The sequence below is a fragment of the Crocodylus siamensis genome, chromosome 5 (genome assembly GCF_052110815.1).
Source record: "Crocodylus siamensis isolate JL-2025a chromosome 5, ASM5211081v1, whole genome shotgun sequence".
Classification (NCBI taxonomy): Eukaryota; Metazoa; Chordata; order Crocodylia; family Crocodylidae; genus Crocodylus; species Crocodylus siamensis.
The window spans coordinates 67,831,536-67,854,842 of NC_143399.1; the positions used below are offsets into that span (position 1 = coordinate 67,831,536).

General features: G+C 38.6%; 1 protein-coding gene across 8 annotated transcripts in view; it reads right to left on the reverse strand.

Annotated features, from left to right (window-relative positions):
* The window catches only part of NTNG1 (netrin G1), a 304,356-nt gene extending 281,497 nt beyond the window's left edge, over positions 1-22,859 (reverse strand). For 7 of the 8 annotated variants that reach the window (XM_090048807.1, XM_090048806.1, XM_090048809.1 and 4 more), the window contains exons 1-2: positions 22,425-22,859; positions 14,934-15,649 (exon numbers count right to left, since the gene is read on the reverse strand). In XM_090048807.1, coding sequence (XP_089904933.1) covers positions 14,934-15,179 — 246 coding nt within the window. In that variant the 5' untranslated portion in view covers positions 15,180-15,649; positions 22,425-22,859. The remainder of the gene's footprint in view (positions 1-14,933; positions 15,650-22,424) is intronic. The other variant, XM_090048813.1, reaches the window with a different exon arrangement.
* Between the last annotated feature and the right edge of the window lie 448 nt (positions 22,860-23,307).

Here is a 23,307-nt window from a genome sequence, read left to right on the forward strand (position 1 = left end):
TGGAGCACCCTTATGCCCCAGCCAACCCTCCACAACACTTTGAGCTTGGTAAAAGCAGCCCCAGGCTCGCAGGCTGTTCCCCCAGGTCCCCTGCCAGCCAAAGCTGCTCCAACGCAGCCCAACGTACTGCCACGTCGGATCAATAAACTCCAGTGTGATATGCACTGGACTTTATTGCATTGCATTACTGTGCATGTGTAAATGCACCCACAGGGAAACAAAAAGTCTGTATGTAGAACCTTCTATTTTCAAGAGTCAATCTTACTTCTTTTTCACCTTAATGGCAGGGTCGGGGGGAAAAGTGTCTCTAGTAAACAATAAGCTTCTCAAAACTTTATATAGGACACAGCTAAAGATGTTCCTATGCCCTGCTTAAATGTTATTTACTAGCACCCAGGTATCTGAAAAAACTCCTGCAAATGAGATGGCTTGCTAGAGTGTCTGCAGGACATTTCTACAGGCTACCCCTACAGTATTATTTCTGCTTTCCAAATGCACATGGTCAAAGATGCTAGTGGACCTGCCAGAGTATGAAAGGTTGAGATAAAAATAGTGAGAAAAAAGAGAATATATAGTAAGAACTGTATTACCAGTTCCAGAATGAGGTTCTGCACTTCTCATTGCTATGTACATGAGGTTTTTTTTTAAAAAAAAAAAAGAAAATGAAACACTTCTTTGTTAGTTGGTTGTTACTTAAGTTTTTCTGGAGTTTTTCTTCTTCCAGTCATTTATAAATGTCACCCATAAGCAGCTATGTTTCTGGTTTTCACTAGAAGAGAGAGCCTAAGAAGCAGGTGTAGATGATAAAAATCAAATTGATGAGTCAAAATAATGGCTCTTGACAGTTTTACAGATAAAAATATAAAACGCACCAGAATGTTGGAAAGGCACAGTATTTACATGCAAGAAAATGCTCTTCTCATCATGATGGCATCTTCTTTTAAAGGCTTTACAGATACTTAGCTATAAACTTTCTCTCCAAGATGAAGTCTGACATAAAATGCCTCAGCTAGAATAAAAACTTTCCCTTGTAATAAACGTAATTAATATTCACTTTGCCTCTCTTTTATTCTTCATGAATTGCAGATAAACAGATGCAAACATTAGATAGGAAAGAAAAACGTTTTTGCAGCAAATTTAAAGAAACACCAAACGTGTGATTTGTCAAGTCCCTACACACATAGGTAGCCCCACTGAACTCCCTGAAAATTATGCATTTATAAAACTACTTACAGGGAGTGTCTACAGGTCAAATTAATGCAACACAAACTCCAGTGCATATTGTGCTGGAATTTATTGCGCCTGAGTGCTGTGTTGACACACGTGCCTGGGACTGCACCACGCTGAGCCAGGTCAGGGAAGCCCTGACTGGCAAGGAGCTCAGGGGGTCAGCCTGCCAGCCCAGGGCTGGCTCAGTCTGACTCAAAGTGCTGTAGAGGGGCTGGCTGGGGCACAAGGGTGCATCAACATCTACATGTGCACTGTTATGCACTAAAGAACGCTACCTTAGGATAGTACTTCTGTTTACAAGTACTAACCTATGGCATAGTTAATTAGTTTCCTGCAGCCTAATAGGTTTGCACTTGTAAACACTGAGACTTTACTGTAGAACTAATTTGGAACCTCCACAGTAAATGCCTTGTGTAGATGTGCCCACAGATATAACACCATGCATGGTTCAGTCTGTAACCTACTTCAACCCCCATGTACTTTAGAGAAAAGGAAGATGATGAGTGAAAGGAGCAAAGTAAAACAGAAAGCATAAAACCATTAATTTCCCAAGACAAAAATGTTGTTAACATTCATGCATGCTTAAAATATTGCCTATAAGTAACTTGATAATTCTATATGAGGATGGTGTCACTGTTGTGAAAATATAAAGTTTTTCAAGGAACAAATGTATTTTTAAAAATCAAAATTGCATAAATAAGTATCTGTGGATATTGCATCTTCAGGTCAATCAACTAGAAAATAGTGTTGCACTTCACATGGCAGAGGGAAGTGCCATACCTGGGCTGGTTTGGGTACTAAAAGCAACATACCCATATTAGTGCCATGCTCTTACTGGGCTAATATAGTTGGTTTCTCAATACAGCTGTTCCCAGTACAAGTTGAGAGCTAGCTCAGATATCTCTGCATGATATTACATTGTACCATGTGGAGATACTAATATTTTTAGCCACAAAGATCCTCGGTCTTATCAAAATCAATTAACATAATAGTATCCAGGACTATCCTCAGCTTTTCAGAGTAGAATATTATGGTCCCTGGACTGGTGGAAGAAATACCTAGTTTAATAGACCCAGTATCTGCTGCCTGTTTTTAGATACTTACTAGATATCTGGAAATAAACTCTCTCACAATGCAAATGTAATTTTGGTAAAACAAACTATGGTGTAGCAACTCCCAGAAAAAAAACAGCCTCTGAAGATTTAGCACTTGATTCCCCTAAGTAAGGTTAGAGTGTGAAACATTCTCTTTGTATAGAGAAAGGAGAACTTCATGCATCCTGCCAGCAGGGAGTGCCAGTGCATATAAATTTCATCCTCTTTGCTCAGTGGGCATGAAGCAGAGTAACTAACTAGATGGTTCTGATCCTACACACACTTGTGCATGTGCATAACTTTCTCACATGAATAATCTACCAGAATACTCTGGGCATAAGTGTTTGCTAAGGGTGTCTTAGTCTGTCCACGGAATAACCGCTTCAGAAATAAACTCAAAAGTAAAAAAAGTGAGTTACTCATAATATTTTTTAAATAATTTTATGTCTTCTCAAAAGTGAATCCAGATGAAAATCTGCAGGTAGCACATAGTAACTGTAATGATTTTCTTGACATTTTACAGGACTTGAAGAACTTACAACCCCCAGATGAGTTCCACCAGTATTGCTTAAAAGAAGAAGCTTATGAAAGCAAATTTTAATATATGGATCTGTCATTGAAGCTGCATTTATTTTTAAATGGCTCGTAGCTCTTACAGCATATAAGCCCTAGAGGAAGTGAGCATGAAGCTCTGAGACACACAAATTCCAGATTGTGAAGGGAAAATGTAGCTGCTTTGATCATATGGGTAGCAATATGAACAAAAAGTATTATCTTTATTTGGTCTTCCAAAGCAAACCTGAAATGTGCAAATTCAGGCTTATCAGCCACAACATAAGGATACATAGCATAAGACAAATTGCACAGCAGTACCAAATGTCAGAGACATTTGCACCAACTAAATCATCAGATCACCTTCTTGTATCCTGTCACCATGTTCAAATATGAGGAGTCTAAAACAGGCACTTATTATTGATTGATCTGTAGCTATACCAAGGTCCGAATTAGTACATGTCTTCCTCATATGAAGACAGACCGGTTCCCTCCTGTAGCTGGAAACTTTCCTCCATACTCACATACGGTGTTTGCATTATTAGAGAATCCTATAGTTACATGTTAACTTAGGTCAGGAAGACTAATTTGGAGGCTGTATGATTCTGTGATGATCATAGAAAAGCAGGGCTCATAGAGACCTCCAGAGATCATCTAGTCCAATCCTCTGCCTGAGACAGGAACATCCCTATGCAATCCATCCTATACAATCTATAATCTAAACTTTACATGAGACTGCTGCCAATCCTGATGCAACACAGCCTAACACCCTAACCCACCACCTGTAAAACAGGGGAACCAGAGCAGTCAATGTCCTGCTTTTATAGAATGTCCATGTTGGCCAATCAAGTTTTGCACTTGATGGGAAATGTCTGGCAGCTTTGATAATTCAAACACCCTCCTAGGTCACCTCTAGTCACAATTGCCACATTATTATATGTGTGACTGTCAGTGTCCCATCTGGTGGATGTGTTGTGAAGAGAAAACTTTTCCATGATTTTAGTCTACTGGGACCCACAATGTGGTTGTGTAGTGGATGCCTCTATCTCTGATCTGCCAAGTGCATTCTTTTGGCTTGCTAGTGCTCTCCTGATGAGGCTATTTCATCAAGTAAGTGGAAACTATTAACATTCACTGGTTTAAGGCATCCAGTTATACACCTGAACCATTTGGTCAGCACAGTACCTAGCTTCTTTGCATATGCCCATCTTTCCCAAACTGGGAATGCCTATTCAGCTGCTGAATAACAAAATGCAAGCATGGTAGTTCATGATGTTGTTGCATTGCCCCCCCCAATTTGCCGTTGATGAGCTTTTTAAATATACTGTTCTGGGAACTAACTTTGCACTTTATCTTTCCCACTAGGCACCACAACAGGACCATTCACGTTGTAGCCCACCAGATTCCTCAACTCTGCAAACCCTACTACACACCTATCACCTCAATTAAAGCTACATCCAAAGCTACTTCATCAGATGCTGTGAAAGGACATACAAAGTATACAAAGTCAGGAAGAGGTGAGGAAGGAGAGAAAGGGATAGGGGGCAGCTCTGGGATTAATTTGTATGGACAAAAGATAATCCAGGGAATGGGACAAGAATGTATAGTCCCTGTTTAGATTAGTCCGTGGATGATTTCTCATTCTGCAATTTTCTGTTCAAGTTGATTTTCCAGGTTTTGCTGTCTAAGAACAGCTACTCTGCGGTTAGTGATGGAAGGTCCAGGGAGACTGAAGTGTTCCACAATAGGCCTGTGCATCTTTGTGAAACTGATGTCAAATCGGTGTTCATTTATTCTTACACGTAGGGTCAGCAGAAAGGCACTGTAAGCAAGTGATGGTATATCATCAAAATGTGACATCAACCCAGATCTAATGCTCCAGAAGCTCATAATAGGAACATATGCATCAGGAAGGGGCCTGCAATATGAGGAAGCAAAATCCTATGGAAGTTTCCTACATAGAAAAAAAAGTAGTAAGTTCCTTCTTGAACAGCTCTTTCCCCAGGGTACCTTCATCAGGGGATGAAAATGGACTTCCACAGAACAAAGAGTTTTAGGATGTCCTGACAACAGAACGATATCAAAAAGCACTATACTAGGAACAATTTAAGATTTTTGGGTTCTAGCACACTTGTACTCAGTAAGTGGACTCAACTAATGGCAAATTACCATAACACGATACCATCACAGACTGATGGCAAATTATAACCTCTGCAGAGAATCAGGTCTTGTTAGAACTCTACCATGTTATACTAATGCGGTTGTACACTTGAAATGACACGCTTTCTAAAACTTGGAATCCACATGCCATTGGCTCAACCACCTTACCAGTATTGCAGCGTGTTACAGTACATCAGTCTGGCCTGGGAAATGTGCTGACAGTTACTAAAACAACTATTCCCTATTTTTAAAATAAGATATACATTTAAGAATTAAAGATGCCAGCATGCAGACAGATATGTAGGCAGCAGATTTTCTCGAACTTAATAAAGCATTCTTTTGGCCTAGAAACCTACCTAGTGAAGTACAAAACTACAAACAATGAGAGGCTATTACTAGACTGTGATTCACTATAATGAGATCTGCAGTAGTCATAGACAGGTGGTAGCAGACCCTGTAGACAGGATATGTTCTCACAGGAAGAATGAGATAGTGATTTAAATTATCTATTTGTGGTCTTGTTCATTCTGTGAAGAAATGGAAAGAAAATGGATCTTGACATTAGTGGAAAATTTTGAATACTGGCCTAGTGAGAAAAAGACAGTTTGGCTTTTTTTTAGTAACTTATATAGCCTATCCTAAACTCCTTAGGTGTATTTGCATTAATTACACAAATAAGGGCCAAAATAAGGTTTTTATTTTTATTTTTTTTACTGCTGTATATTGCTTCATTTGATCTATTTTTGTATCATCCTACACTATGTTGTTTTAAATTTTGTTTAAACTGGTAAAAGCATGCAATACAATTAAATGTTCTACCAATTACCATAAATGATATATTTTATTATTATACTTTTATTGTCAATTTTACTATATGATTTAGCAAAAGCTGCAAATAAACTATTACTACAGTAAGATTTCATTTATATTTATATATGTGATTTCTTTTTATTGCAGAAGCTGCATTAGGATTTCAGTGGACATTCCTGAAAGCTGTCTTGACACAACTAAGTCATTAGAATTTTCCTAGTAATGTCACTGTACCTATGTAAAAAGCCTTTTAAAATAATGATCATTTCACTGTGAATAGATTTTATCCATTTTAAAATTGCTTTTATGTTTGCACATCCATATCTACTGTGTTTTGTGCAAGTGCATTCTGGGACAATCTGGACAGCTCTTCCAGAATGCCACAGAAGCTGAGAATGCACACAGAGCTGTACCAGCAGCATGTAGGGCCATGTACTCTTGATGTCGTCCTGCGCCGAGAGCTGGGAGGAAGGAAACAGGCCAGCATGTGTAGGTGGGTCCTGTCCACAGAGCCAAACAGGAAGATAGCGCTTTGCCAGCTGGCAGGACTGAAATGCTGTTAGATGCCACACTTAATAAATGAGTTTTAACTACTTTATGTGCAGACACTAACTAGGTTTCACAGTGAATTGATTTCCATGATAGTGATTTCAATCATTATTTAAAGTCGCCCAACAGAAAGCTTCAGTTTAAATAATTAATTTTAATCAACTTTTTCCATCTGTACATCACTATTTTCTAAAAGAAAAGTAGATTTTCATTGGTTGATACAACTATTAAAACATACCGATTTATAATTAAAGTAATACTATACACTAGATTTAGTGCATCTTTTTCAAAGAACATATTATAACCATATGCATTATTTTATAGCTTAATATTTCAAATTCTTATTCATTTCTTATTAGAAAACAGGGAATTATATATTGCTTATTTACCACATAAACATTTTGCTCAAAATTTGTGTCCGATGTCTGCATTAAAACACAAGCATGAAGTCACATTGTTGGATTCAACCACTCATCATCATGAACTAATTATGGTGTCACCTGGAGTCAGGCAAAATCAAATGTTTTTGGAACTGACTCTCTCATTTCCCTTTGACTCTTTTTCTTATATGGAAAAGAATGCAGCCTATAACCCAAAGTTGTTTTTTTTTTTAAACTTTATTAGTGAACCCAACCCATAGAGGCTTACAGATACAGCATATTTGTTTTTCTAATTTAAATGTTTTAAGTGTTGATACATTAACATATCTTGCATTAAATTCTGATTTCATTTTAAATAGGGGGGTTTTTTGGGGGGGGGTGTCATTTGTTTAGCAGGGTTTTTGTTTGCTTTTACAACAAAAGGTTCCAATTTAAACATTAAAAATACTTGACAAATGCGATTTAATTTTTTTTTTAATTTCTTTTCAAAAAGTTCAGTCATTTTTACCAGCCTTATGTTTGCTAACCATAATAGGAACTGTTAAAAACCTGCCTGGTGCTTTTTGCAATCAGGCAGAGACTGTTACAGAAAGCAGTCTGACTGGTAGATTAAGCAGTAGCATAACTGAGGAGAGCCCTGGGCGCTGCCTTTATGGGCTGGCACAAAAAGAGCCACTGCTGCAGGAGCGGTAGATTGCACTGCCATCACTGGCACTGTGGTAGCTAATAAACTGCTCCGTAAATTGTAGTTGCCCCAGGCATGGAGCTTCCCTAGTACACCCGCCGCATCTTAAGACAATTTGAGTAAGAAATTAAAGAGCACAGAATTATGCTGCTCTTGCTTTAAGTCATCAACAGTTCATAGAGAAAAAGCTATATGTGTCTTTAGCAACATCTCTCATAAACATGCCACATGACTCACTGCAACTTTTTTTGTTGTTGCTATCATTTCCTAATTTATACATATGACATTATGTAAAATTCTTTGTTTTATTAAGATCTGTAATTATTGCAGTAACTATTTGCTGTCACTGAATGGGAATTCTTAATTATTTACTTCTGATAGTGAAATTAATTTGAAATATGAAAGAAAAATGTAAGGAAAAGTAAATAAATAAGCATTAAAATACACTAAATGCATTCAGTACCTTACCAAAACACCTAGTCTATACGTTTCCACAATTTTATACTGCAAGCATTGTAGAGGAGTACAAATACAGCAGCAATAGCTTTATTCATTTCTACTGAAAGTTGCCCTGAAAAAAACAAACAAGAAGAATTTTGTGGGCACATTCCTGCTTAGTTTAAACATATGCTTAACAAACATTTGGTTTTCCCTTCCAAACATAAAATATGGGAATCAATTTCAAATGACTGTCCTGCAAAAAGGTTACAATAAATCTCAAAATGGGTTAATAAATGAAAGCCACAACTAGTTTCTCCGTAAACGTGTGCATTTAATTAAATTTTCAGCTCACATTAGGCTGCAAAGGAAGGAGGTACCACTATGCCATCTTTTAGTTTTACTGACAAGAAGTACATTCATCGTTCTCCTTTTATGGAGCAAAAACTGCGCTCCCACTGAGGCAGCTGAGCAGGGCAAAGCATCACCTGAATGTGACCAGTACGCTGGGTGAAAGTCACTGCTGTATTATTCTGACCAGTGAAAGAGAGAAGTGGTGCACCATGTTAATTTGAAGTCAGGCAGGGTTGCACCTACAGTAGTTCCTCCACAGCAAACTATTATTATAAACACAAAGCAGACTATTATTATCTATGAAAGCTCATGCCAGGTGGGAGAGAGAGATGGCAGCTGCTTCCTGTACCTGCACAGGAACAACACGATCTAGTACATGGTATAGTTTCTACTCATGTACTTTGTGATTCCCAATAAATGTATTGGGTAAATTCCATGGCAAAAAAATCTCTATTATCTTAATATTAAGGTATCTTTACAAATACTATTAAATGGTATCATTACCACTGATTAATTCTAAGCCTTAAAATGACATGAGGATAGGATGGATTAATTCAAGTACAGTAGATAAATAGAATGATAACTTTAAAGAACATACAGTCTCTTAAAATGTATACATATGTCACCACGATTGACTTACAACTTCAGTTTCAGCCAGATATAGCCATCCAACTTCATGAAGTTTAACCAAATTGCACAGATGTCACGGAGCATAGAACTTGTATGTTAATATTTACAGTTGGGGAGAAATGGGAGGAAAAAACTTTCATAGCAATATTCATTCCAGGTAGAAATTCAGTGGGGTGGAATTATTCTTAGTACAGTTGCTACAACTTTGCTTCAAAGGGTAGGGGCCTTATTTGGGTAACTGGGTATATCCAAGAACATTTCCACAAGCTGGGGGGGAAAAAAATAAATAAAAAAAAAAAAATCACTTCATGTTTTGATTTATAAGTTACCTAAAAAATTATATTCTCTCTTTTAATTATTTCAGTAAACATAATAATGACATTACTATCTACATCACCGAGGACTTTATTTTCCCTATTTTTGGTAATACGAGCCTACTTGTAATTAAAGGAATCCCATAATAATGATGCTGAAAGTCTCATAGGAAAACATTTAATGCCCACCTCATAATATTATGCCAGAATTACATGCACAGAAGACTTTTTAATAATCTTTCTTTCTTAATTTAGTTTTGATTGGCTCTGTAATATAGAGAAGTACTCAAGGGCTCAAATTTCTACTGTCATCAGCACTTCTGCCCCATAAATTGTTCAAACGCGCATGACTCTTCCTTCTGTAGGCCTCTTTTCAAAGCTTTTGTTTAACCAATCCAAAAAATTAGCTGCAAGCTGAAAAAAATAAATAACTGAAGTTAATTTTACTATTTTTAAGCCACTGGGGTGTTGGACTGGACTGCAACCACCAAGTTTGTCGAAACATCAAAAGAAAATAATATTTTATGTTGTCATTTCACTTTATACACAAATACATAGCATATGCAAGATACAGCAACAACCACTAGGAGTCTTCTGATTAAGGGTTTGTGGGCACATCTACACGTGCAATTAATGCAGCTGAATCTTCTGTGAGGAAAATTCAAGCTCATTAAAGTACTCTTTGGTGCACATCATCTACACATGTGTCCCCACTGGGAGCAAACTGAGTTTGACAGACATAGGCCGTCTTTTGTTCCGCAGTCTCCACCGCCCCCAGAAGCCAGGAGGAGCTCCAGACTGGTAGTGAGAGCTCGGGGCGAAGCTCCCATGCCTTCTCAGCTGGGGGGAGATTAGGCTGGCCCTGAGCTAAGTGGGGCAGGGGTGGAAGCTGTCCCAGCTGCCAGCCACATGGAGATTGGGACTGATCCAATGCAAAATAAAGTGTCTCGTGTAGATGCACCCTGTGAATGGTTTTGTTATGAGTTAGGATTCCCAACTGAATTAAAAAACAAACAAACTTTACAAGTTAGATTTTAGCAAATCAATTGGTACTGCACCAGGGGCAGCATATAGCTGCACTGCCCATGTTGACAGCTTGAAAGCCAGTCTTAGTCCCTACTTTCCCCATTGCTCCAAGGGAAAAGTAAGCTGTGCTAAACCTTGGCCAAGTGGTGTTCTGGCTCATAGCACAGAAGAGGTAAGTAAAGCTGTTGCCTAAGGTTGGATCCAAGCTAACACTTGGTACATGTGGGCTTACCTTCCCGCCCCACCCCCCCTCCAAAAAATAAAAAAATAAAAAACAACTTCTGTATTTGGTGGTGGTAATGAGAAACTGTTCGTTTGTTATTTTTCATGTATTTATCAAATTTTGCAAAAGCTTCTTATAAAAATTGGGAGCTTGGAGATTTTACCAACTGCTGTGCCTTCATGTAAATTAAAAAAAACACCAAAAAACAACAAAACAAACAATACACCCTCAAATATCACAGGCCACACACACACACACACAAAAGTATTCAGCTGTTTACAGTGATACTGCAGAAGCTCTGTAAGATTACATTTTTAAAAATTAAGGAACTAAAGTGGTTACATGCAAGTGAAAACTCTTTTTTTCTTCCAAGTCAACTGAGCATAACGAAGGTGCCAGACTCAGTGTCATCGAGTCCAAAACATGCACAAAACATGAATCACAAGGGGAAAAAAAAGGACTGCCACAGATAATCAGATCTGATGTCCATGAAGTTCAGCATCCTGTCTGTCAGTGGCAATAGTCAAATCCTTCAAAGGGTGGTGCATAAAAGTAACAGCAGATGGATGCGAGATGAACTGCCACCCACAAATCGGTCTTATCCTAGTCTCTAATAGTTAAAAAAAAAAGATATCTTTTCTACATTTTTTCTATCATCAATTATAATACTGGTTATTCCCGTTATCCACAAAAATATCCAATTACTTTAGGGCCCCAAAAACTTTCTATAGCAATATGTTGTGTGAAAAACATATTTAGTAGTTTTGAATTTCTTATCTCCATTTAGTTGAATGTCCCCTTAGTTCTATGTTATGAAAACAGGGAAAATAGAAACTCCCTGATTCATAACAATTAATATCCTTGAGAATGTGTATATTCTTTCCATGGCCACCTCTTATTTGTTTTCTTTTTCACGTAAGAAATTCCAATCTTTACATTCCTGCTTTCTGCCTCCTCTTGAGTGATGTACACATGATCACATATTTAAAACAATATATTGAGACCTTGTTTTCCAAGTTGTTGGAGATTCATGTTTTCAAACTTTTCTATGCAACAATACGGACTAGAAACAAAAGCTGGGACTTGTAATGAAAGCTGATATAACCAGCAACATCATCACCAGACTCCAGGTATTTGGAATCTCCATAGTTGTCAACTTTAAATATCATTAGAAACAGAAGAGTTATTTTAAGAATATGTGCAGCATAAGCAATTATACAAGCTGCTTCCCACTGCCATTTGGCCAGAATAGGTCACTTATTTTTTAAAACCTACCTCTTAGCCTTTGAGGATAAAGGGTTTCCACATCCTGAGAACTGATGCCAAGGTTGTGAGCTAGTCCCAATCATTTTGGCAACACTGCATTTTGTAATGACACTGACACATTATACAGCCTAATGCTTATGCGGCAGCTGTACTGACTCAAAGTTCATCGTTGTGCATCTAAAGAAGCATTTACAGATAATGGCTCAATAATCCAAGAAACAAGTAGTGTGTAAAATTATAACCCAAGCTGCCTGCACATTCTTGTAAATTCTTATGATAACTGTTCTTATGTTGCAGGCAGGATAAATAGGCACAGAATTTCACAAGAGATGTCTGAAAGTTACTGTGACAAACTGAATGTGGCAAAGATCTACTACCCCAGATGGCTTCTCTATAACTTCCCTATGGTACCCTGACTGAGTCGCTTAATCCAACTGTACCTCCCAGTCTAACTTGGGTATAAAAATAGCTGGCACACATTCAAATAATGGTCCTAGTCCTTACTTGAATGAGTATATTCTCCAGGGAGAATGACCAGGGCTGATTTGGGAATGAGACAGAAATATACACATACATCATGACCTACTTCTAACCTTTGCCGTGAGGAATAGAAAGGATCTTATTGACGGACTTGTTTTTTTCCTGGAAGGTTTGAAAGATATGCTGGGCTGTCCCAGGTACTTCAGGGAAGGATCTTAACCACAAAGCTAAGTGAAATTATAGCACACAATGTTAGTACATATATGTCAACTACACATAATACTCTACAACAACTAAAAGCAAACACTGCTGGAATAAATCTGTGTGTTGCCCTGCACTGCTAATGATGACTTTTGAGTCTCAGTCATTTAAAAAGTCAGAGCTGTTTAAAAAAATACAAGAATGTGCCTAAAAACAAAATAGAATATCCCGCCCCTGCCCCAGCTTTTTCATTCTCTCTCATGCAGAAATGATTAGACTATTTTACCTCACATTTCTATAATACTTAACATGAAGTTAAGAGATTCTGTTATGGGAAAAGATCAAGGAACAATCTGACAAAAATGCATTTTTTAAATTCATATACATGTATGTGCTCCATTTATACATGCGCCTAAAAGTTAAGTATGTGCATAAGTACCTGCAAGACTAAAGTCCAAATATGGACATTCCTCAATACAAAAAGTGATCGTTTCTTAAACATATGAAAATTGAAAACAGTGGACTGAAATAAAAAATAATTTGCAATTCATTGCAACATATCTAGAGCATATTTTACAGCTATATAGGTACAGTGTGTCTGGGCCTTGTAATATTTCTTTGCATCTATAATTATTCTGGGATTTCAAGTGAACCATGCCATTAACATTCATAAGTGAACACTCATATTGGTCTACAATATACATCTATACTCAGACAGAATATCATTCATGAATACTATAGCCATCACAATCCCATTCTAGTACATTATGTGTACCACTTCATCATGCACTCTCTCTTTCTGAGCTTGTGATGGTTCCCCAAGTCTCAGACCATCAGTGAGTTACACCAGTCATTCCAAATGCATGCTGATAAAAATCTTGATAAGAAACTGGAGCATAAGGAATCCTGTATATGCCAAACATTTTATAGAAAAAGGCTTACAAAAACGATAGACTTGTACAAAACATGCATAATACTATTTTTGGTACTGGAAGCCAGACATTTTTAATACCTGAGTCTAACTGTGTAGACTCAGAACAGAAACAATTAAATTGACTTTAATAATCTCAAAAAATTACCAGAAACAATTTCCCTATATATGTACTGTATCTACCTGGACAGGAAGTAAGAGAGACCCACAGTTGCATTTATTTAAAAAAAGTGGCAGTCTGAATCTGCTCGTTGATTTAGAGCATCAGGAGCGGTGTCAATAGAGATGGATTAGCGGGGTAAGTGCAAATAGTGCAGTTAAAGGGCACAATGAATATAATTTATTCATGCAGCCACACAATTTATCACGTGACTCTTACCACAACACATGTGGGAAGTATTTGTGTTCCCACATGACAACCCAAATGATATCTGTGGTTGGACCCAAGCTCCTTATAGAGCATTAAAGGTTGAAAGCGATGCCACAATACATTAAAAAGTTAATTTCCCCAGGGTGTCAGAGTACTAGTGATTTACATATCAGCAAACAAATGTATTTTGTAGAGTACACTAATTTACAATAAACTAACTTATCAGAAATGCACTATTTTTCCAAAACCATCAGCTAAAATTATATGAATTCTATTGCCCTATTGATATAATCAGATAATAAAATCTATCATATTTGAAGTTATAGATACACATACACAGACAACGCATACTTCAAACCCAATTTGAATTCTCTGTATTCTGGAAGGAGAAAGTTCTCTACAAGTTAAAAATTTCCTCTGATATTAATTGTATCATGCCCTGAGCCAGCAAACAAATACATAACTTTTCCTCACGTAACACACACTGCCTTGACACAAATTCTGCCTAACTTTTCACAACTGATTCAAATATTTACCATGCCCAACATTTTCAAAAATGGCCTCTAATTTCCAAAGCCTCAGATTTAGAGAGCCCAATTTAAGTTACCTTGGGTCAACTTTTCAAAGTTCTGAGCTCTCGCTTCTGTAAAAATCTTACCTATTCAATGGCATTTCTTTTAAAAGTTGCTATGAATATTTGTTGCTTACAACAGCAAGGCATTAAGCGGCTATGCCTAGCGTTGCGCATGATTTCCTGAACAATCCTGTCAATGTACCCTCCCTTACATCTCCTACAGTTCATATATTCAAATCTCTTATTTTGTGTATAGGCTTTTAATGATATGCCATTATGTTCGTTTCATAAATGGCAATATACTAGAAACAATTCACCAAACTTACACAAATCCAGACCACCACAGAAACACACATGAAAAGCTGGTATTTCAGGAGACTGACACCAATTTCTTAAGTAAGTCACTATAAGATTTGCCACTGATTTCAAATGAGACACTAGGTTCTAACTGGATTAACCACTTAGTGCCCAGTCTAATATATTTTAGTGAAGAACATGTATTACTTTGCAATACACCTCAGAATTCTGTTACACTTACAGGTTCACAATAATACAATCTGGATTTTAGGTACAGAAATATCCGAAGTTGAAGTTTTCTGCTTTGCATCTATCACTGAAATTACCCATGAACTATCTAGATATGGAGTATTGAAAAGTTTACCTTACCATTGCACAGAAAGTTTCAGGAGGATCTCCACATGTTATATCAGGGGGATCCAGGGTCACTTTCACATATTTGATCATATCTCTGGCTTCGGGTTGACAGGCCATGTAATCCCAAACTTTCCCTTCTTCTGTATATATCTGAGTCTTACATACATCATAATGTCCCCACACTGAAGGATAATGTTGCATCACTGAAGATACAGTAACCCAAAGGGCATGAAGTGACAGGAATCTTGACAAATACATCTCTGAATCCTTTTAAATTGCCTTGGTAATTATAACCAGTGTTGATTTTAGTACAGTCTATGAATTATACATATGTATGTATGTATGTATGTATGCCTGTATGTTATAAAACAGGTTCCAAATCAAAATGTGAAGTATTAGGATACGGTGCTTGTTTTACTAGGTTGAAGACTTTGGTGGAAGCCTAACATACTCAAATGATAGCCTTTCACAGAAATGTGCAGCTTGTCCTTTGTCTTAAAACATATCTATCAGGGCTTCTTGTGAAAGATGTCCAAAAGCAGATAATATTTTAGCAAAGTTGCAGGTCTTCAGCTGTACTGTCGATAACCCTGAGTGATCCTCCGTGTTCACAGCTCACAAGGGATGCCCAGACACACTGATAAATCAGTATTTGAAGCAAAAGGATGAGTGTCTACAGCCTGGTGTCTGTTTCTCATCAATCATTCTTTTCTTCTGGCACCAACACCCTTTTAGAAACAATAAGAGTACGAGTTATTGTCCAAGAATCAATGCATTACAAAATATATGATATGTTGACATTTTGGAAGTTTGATGCAATATAAAGCAAACTGGTGTAATATGGATAACCTTTACCATGGGTTCTGTGCTAAAATGAACAAACTACCAAAATCATTCACAGTGAAAAGTATTTTGACATGAAGGATTCAACTTTTTTCTAACAAAGACAGATTTATAATGTTCCAGGTGAGTTACAGGTTTTTGCTTCAAAAACGGTATTTCTATCTTAGCCAAACCTAAGAGCAAACAAAGCTTAATCATTTCTCATATTTTATAAGCAGGTGGATAGGGGGTTCTACTTAGGGGAACAGTAGGGTGAATCTTTTATTAGAATGACAGAGATGACAGCTACCTGTGTGCTTTTCGTCTCCTGGCAAGAGGACCTCAGAGAGCTCAAAATGCTTTTTGTTTTGTTAGCCTAATAACAGGGATACAATGAACATACTTCTGTCTCTTTGGATTTTCACATTAGTATTGCAAGGGTTTTGCTCCTATTATTTAATTGTTTTTAAGGATAAAACAACACTTGGTTTATCTGGAGCTATGATAAAAAGAGTTTCTCTTTTTAACAGGCCTCCCCATTTTCTTAACTGCTTTTACATATCTGCTTAGTGCTAAATATCTGTAAAATATATACTCTCCAAAACAAGTTCTTTATATTGCTGTAAAATGTGAAGTGCATCTTAAATTAGTTAAAAGTATACATTGAAAAATGTAGTAGTAAAAAATACAAGTCACATACAGGCAACTTGCAGAAGCAAAGTGACTTCAGTAAACATGTAGAGGCCATCATAATCCTTAAAAAACAAGTTTACAAATTCAGGTATAGATTTTGTCTAAATTAGTTTGCTTGTTTTTTTCTAATTCTGCAGTCAATCTTCCTGCAAATATAAATTCTTTGGAATCTGATCACTAACTTGAATGGAACTAGGATTAGATCCTTTGTGGAAGGAAGGCTGCAATGAACTAACCTAAACAGTCCCTTAAATTTGTTGCTTAAAAATAAGTGTAAATCATAACATTGTGTGGCTCATTTGATATGTTCAAAGTCTTTGATATAGGTAGTATCCTTAATTTTCCTATGACAAAGATATTAAAAAGTCATGTGATTTTGATAAGCTCTAAAATGTACATCTCATTTCATAATCCATGGGTTTTTTGGTTTTGTTTTTTTCAAAAAAAGCAAGATCTCCCCACAGCAATTCACAAACAAGATCATTACATTTAAAGAATGCACCATCATAAACTAAAGTAAACCAAAGACACGAGGAATTGCCAACAGATGGTTGCACTGTGTTTCCATAGCAAAATAAATTTACAATAATTACTATATGGACACTGGTGCTATTTTCCATAATATTCCTTTCATAAAATGTTATCACACAGCTGCAATTTGTGACACAATCTATTAAAAGGAACACAGAATTTCCAAATTTCCACGTAGTAATAGTAAACAATGTGTCCAAACAGATATAACCTTCATATCTAAATCTGAAACAAAATAAGAAATCTCAGAGATTTTAAAATATATTTAAAAAAACAAACAAATCAAATAACAGATCATCAACCATCGTGGCTTTCTAAAAACCTTCCAGTTTACATTGGCAATTTTAAAATATTGCTATTTTGAAATTCATTGATTAAAATATTCAGGAAAGCACTTTGAAACCTACACCATTTCTATAGTTTCCTCTCATTTTTTTAAATTTTTTATTTTATTTTTTTATTTTTATTTTTTTTTTATTGTTTTGGAGGGGGAAAATGCCCCACTGCTTAAAAAGAAAACTAAACATGCAGAAGTAAAAAAAAAAGCTGACCTTCAAGAAAAGCCTTTACTTTCATTTCTACAGTAAAACATACAAATTTAATTGCATTATTGTGACAAATCAACACATATTCAATATTATAGGGAGGGGGTGAAATAAACTGCTTTGTGTTTGAGCACTGTTGGAATAACCAGTAAGTGAACATCATATTTCTGTACTGAAATAACATGGTACTATGTTTAACCATCTTTGTGATTTAGTCTCTACATTTAGTCACAGGTAGGCTGTTTTACATTAATGCTTTCTTTGCTATCTTTCTTTTCATCCCTAATCTGCTGTAACTACTGAGACTTTAATCTGCAAATAAGTGGGACTAGACAGGGATGTAAATAGATGTACTAACCACAATGGAAAATACAGATATTGAAAATAAATGTGAAGTGACCCACTATCTTAACATACTGTGCTACTCCAGTTCCCATATAACGAATTCTCATTAAAGCAAGTCAGAGTCATAATGACGGTCATTACACAGAATTATAGACTATAACATTGATCGAATTTAGTGCGCTGACAAGGAAAAAGTGCAGAGGAGTGCAAGATATTTGAGTATTAGGCAGATGTAGAACTATGCGACAGACATTCCTGACAAGAAGCAGCCAATTATAGCTTGAAATTTCTGGCATATAACCAGTTGTGATTAATAGTTTTCCATTACATTACAGACATATTATTAATGTATTAAAAATGTCAGGCTTTGGCAAGAACTAATATGGCATGGCTCAGTTAGTCTGCAGTATCTTCTTTTAATGAGCTCCCATTGATACAGAGGAAGATATTGACCAAAGCACATTAAAGATTATATGCTAGGGGTCATCGAAGCTTTTATAATAAAGCCGTGCAATTTGTCTTTATTATGTTTATTCTTGAAGTGTCACTCACGATGGGCATGCTAGTTCTTAGTGGCCTATTCTTAAAGAGATGATATATAAGAATTGATAGTTTATTTTACCATAATTAACTCTGTATGAATTAATTATAAAGCTATTCTCCAAAAATTATTTTAGAAATTTCACTTCTGAACTTTACAAGATTACAAATGGTAGGGCTAAGCTGCAGGTGCATGGTTATCAATATAAAGCTTGGTTTGCTTCCTGCATACATTTACATTTGACTCAACACAGTAACATGCACCAGACATAATTGGAATACGTCTCTTGTGCCTGAATCCTCTGCACCTTGCAGTTTTCTGTTCGCTATCTCTGACCATGAATTCTGTTGTATTAAACTGAAGCAATCCATAGGGTCTGACACAGAGACTGACATCTTCACTGATGGAAGGAAAGGTGACTACAAACTGCTGGAAAAATTGATTATGCTAGCTGCATTCAATAACACTCCAGTACATGGTGTACTGGAGCTATCCTTTTGTTGCAAAATCTGTCTTAATTGAAGAATGTTTAGGGCCTTGAATTTTCACCATGTGCCATATTCCCTGCAATTGGAAAAACAGCAGGCAATCCCCAGGCAGCTGTGAAGCAGCAGTGCTGAAGACCACTTTTGTAGTTTCTGCTTCCTTCCAAAGCTTTTCCATGTACATAAAGTGGTGGGCATACAGCATGTGATAAATACATTATACATCTCTCTATCATTCGCCATAAAAAGGGGTTAGCCCACTGAGGCTGAACTCACACTAAAAGCAGCCTTGCACCCAACTAGCTTTTTCTGGTGGATATGGCATACAGCATTTTAATTACGCACGCTGCAAAAATACCCCTCCCCCACAACTCCAGCCAAAAAGTATATTCCAGCAGAATTAATTATGGTAAAAGAAACTGTCAATTCTTATTAGTTGTGGTAGTAAACACAGCTCCTTGAAACTGGCTTGGTCATTGTGAACCCTTCCCTCCTCCCCTGCCTGGTATGATAATATTTTCAGTATAAAAACTGTCACTCTAGAAGCTTTGCATTCATTCTGTTGAAGAATTCACTGTACTTGCATTATAGCATTTGGGGGCAGGGGGGGTCTTTAATAACATACTCAGTTAAGCATAACAAAATAGCAACTAGTGATCCTCTCTCACAGCCCATAATTTTGATAAAATATACATTGTCGCAGCAAATGAATCAGTAAGGTGAAAATCAAAGGTATCTAGTAATATATTCCAGTGACCATTAGGTGAAGCAATAACATTTAGATGCATAAAGTAACACAGCCAACTGAGGTTTATTTGTTAAGTTGGAATATATACCATATTTCTTATCAAGTTAATTCTATTCTAAATCTGCATCTATATTCAGACAAACTAGATGAATATTTCCTACAAAACAGATGTAGACATAGTTTTTGACTGCGCTGGTGATCATTTCTAAACTAAAGTACTGGTTTAAAAATGAGAGTTATAATATTTTTATATTGCAACTTGTATATTACTCATATATATTACATAATATAATAAAAAAATACACATTTTCCACTTCGCTGTTTCTTAAGCAGCTTGCACAACTAGTATATATTAAATCTCACATATTAAAATCAATTCACCAGTTTTCATTAATGTGGAATTATTCATCCATGCAAACTAATTATGATCATATGTTGAACAACATATATTTTGCACCATACCTGGATAAAAAGCAATAGTTACTGGAAAAAATTCTAAAGAATTTTCAGAATCAGAAGTTATGCTAGATAAAATTCAAATTCTATTTTCATTTAACTTAGTTAACTGTTTACTAGAAAGAAGAAAGATACAGTTTTCTGCAAAGAGGGAGAGAAAAGTAGAATCCCAAGATCTACTGAGAGAAAAACCAAGACAGAACAAGAACAAAAACAGGGTTTTTGAAAGAGCATTTGAGGTTGTTGTCTCCCTTTCTGACCTGTAATATTATGTGTAATATAAAACATGAACTTATTACTTCTGTTTTATCATCCACATTGGGCATGAAATGTGCCTTTTCTTTTAAAGGCTTAATTTCAAAGTCCTGTGAATTCTTATTCTAAATTCTTCCTAAATGTTAACCATCTCTCATTGGTTAAATTATCTTTCTAGCAATAATTAAATTGATTTACAACTGTAATGCTCAGTACTCATGCTAACAATTAAAAAAAAAGTTCACAAAAATAATAAATTCCCAACAGAAAAAGTAACACTTGCTCTTGCAAAAAAGTACTCACAGATATTCTGCTGGGTAGAAACAGAAGTCTTCAAATTGTGAAATGAACTGAATACAACTTTCTACATCTGGCTAAAATTATATTAAAGAACTACCATTAAAAAAAAAGAAAAGAAAACCAAAATGACCCTAAAGAAAATCTAATTTGTGCTTTGGAGAAATTCTGTACCTATTACCAGAAACTTGGTGCTACTCCTTATCAAAGTCACAGCAGCACAGGCTGACAAGAAGGATCAAGAGACAGCTAGCTATTACCAGGTATTGAAAAATGCCTGGGAAAAAAACCCCTGTAAAGTTTTAGGGAATTAAAAAAAAAATCTGGGCTTTTTTCTGTCTCCAAATAAATTCCAAAACAGAAAGTCTCAGTCAGATTTTCTTCCTCCTGATTGGCTACCCAGGCCACTGTTTCTAATCCCTGGATTGTATTATCCTTGAGGCAAGACGGTAATTTGTTCCCTCTTTAAAAGCATCTGTGCCATTTATTTCATTCACTGCCTCTTTCCACATCTTTGCAACAGAGAGGGGGAATCTCTTTAGTGCACAAAATGCATGATTCTGAAATGTAATGTATTCATTAAAGGCCAAAAAAAAAAAAATTCACACATACAAACTTCAGAACAGACTACTAAAGTAACTGTTCTATTGGACTCAGCTATTCAATACAGTACATCATTGTCTTTTTTGATTAACAATTTTTCATTTTTCTGAACGATTAAACAAACAGCTTGTTATTTCTTATTGGAAGGAGGGAATCATTTCCCCTGTTCCCTAAGAGAATGGCCTGCTCCTTGGGGACTGGGGTTATTCCACACACCCTCAATTCCCCCTTTTTTGGGCTGCCTTCTTGATCATTTTTCCTGGGGGAAAAAAAAAAAATCTTTATTCATAGCCTGGAAGCTGTTTGAAGTCAATGACCCCCTTTTGGCAAAAGCCTTCTGAATTCACTTGAAGAATCTCCTTTTGTTCCCTCCTTAGCCCATTTGATGGCTGCATCGTTGCACTTTTAGCTCAGAATTTTAAAAATTAATAATCATAAAACCCAGCTGAAAGAGCCCATCATTTCCAGGTGTGTAAAAAAGATAAATAAAATAAAATCCCAATTCGCGTTTTCCCCCCCTTCCTTGGCTGTTTCAATTGGATGCCCTGGGTTACATTTTTTTAAACTGGCTTTCCGCAAGTGGGGGGGCTGGGGATCTGACGATCAAACTGAAGGTTGATCTGCGAAGCCGGGTTGAAATGGGGGTGGGAGGGCGGCCGGTTTGGAGAACAATGAATTGGAGTTTGCAAGGCAGAGGCAGCAGGTCGGACGTGCATTCACGGGCGGGGAGAGGGGAGCAGCCCCGCGGGCTCCGGGCTGATGGCCGCTCCGGCCGCGGGAACAGCGGGGATAGAGCCGCGCGGCGCGTTCACCAGCGCCTGCTTTGAAATGCCCGCTAAGTCATTGTCCTCCCCTGGCACAGCCCAGAGGCCCGGGCTCGGGGCTGGGCGAGAGCTGCCCGGCGAGGCGGCCGGCTGCCCGGCAGAGGGCGCAGCTTGGATGCGGATCTCGCTTCCATCCTCCCCCCGCTCCAGCCCTGCTTGCATCTCTTAAGTGGCGAGAGGGGTCCGCCGGCGCGATTTGCAGAAGCCAGGGCGCCCGCTGCTCTCCCCAGGCTCCAGCTCCGCCCGGCCCAGGCCGCTCCGACAGCCAAGTCCGGCAAAGCCCCGCGCCTGCCCCCGCCACCCGCCCGGGGGCCCGCAGTGCCCGGCGCCGGGCGGGGCAGGGCAGGGCTGTACTCACTCTGCTGCCCGGGACCCGCGAGCCGCATCCCCGGCTCGTCCACCCGCCGAGGAGCCGCCGTCCCTCGCGGGCGCTTCGGCCGCCCGGCAAAGTTGGTGGCGGCGCCTAGAGTTGCCCGGCGGGGCGGGCGAATCCCCGGGGCCCCGCCACTGCCCGGCGCTAAACTTTTCCGGCGGGCGCGGAGGCGGCTGCCTGCGACCAGGTGCCCGGCGACAGCTGGCGGCCACGTCCCTACAGGTAGCGGCGGCGGCGGCAGCGCCCGGCGAAGCCGCCTCGGCGCGTCCCGCCGTTAGCGTCCAGCCGGACCCTGCGCATGGCGGGGCGGGGCGGGGCGGGGCGGGGCGCGGCTCCCCCGCCCGCTCCCTCACTCTGGGGCAGGACCGCGGCCGCCGCACTTCGAAGCGCTCCGCTCCCGCGACTGCCGGCGAGTGGGGAGAGATTGCAAACCTTATACCACCTCCGGACCCGAGCGCTCCGCGCGGTCCTAGCGCCGGCCCGCCTCCCCCTCGCGCCTCCTTCTCCCCTCGCCCGCCCGCTCCTCTGCCTCCCGCCCCTGGGATCCCCCGTGGCTTCATGACACGCTCAGCCCCGTGCCGCCGTCGTCTCTTCATCCCCTCGGAAACAGCTTGCGTGTGGGGGGCAAGGAGGGTGCTGGCACTCCTTCATCCCCTCGGAAACACGCTGGGGCAAGGAGGATGCTGACACTTTTTAGCCCAGCTCCGATCCTACTAAGCCCCTCTGCTCCTAATTCCCCAGCCCCCCCACCCGTGCAGCAGGGAGCTGGGATCTAGCCCGCGTTGGACCCCAGCCCTCCCCACAGCTAGGCAGAGAAGGAGCACAGCGTCCTTAAAAAGCATCAGATCCTAAACCTTGGGAGCTTTTG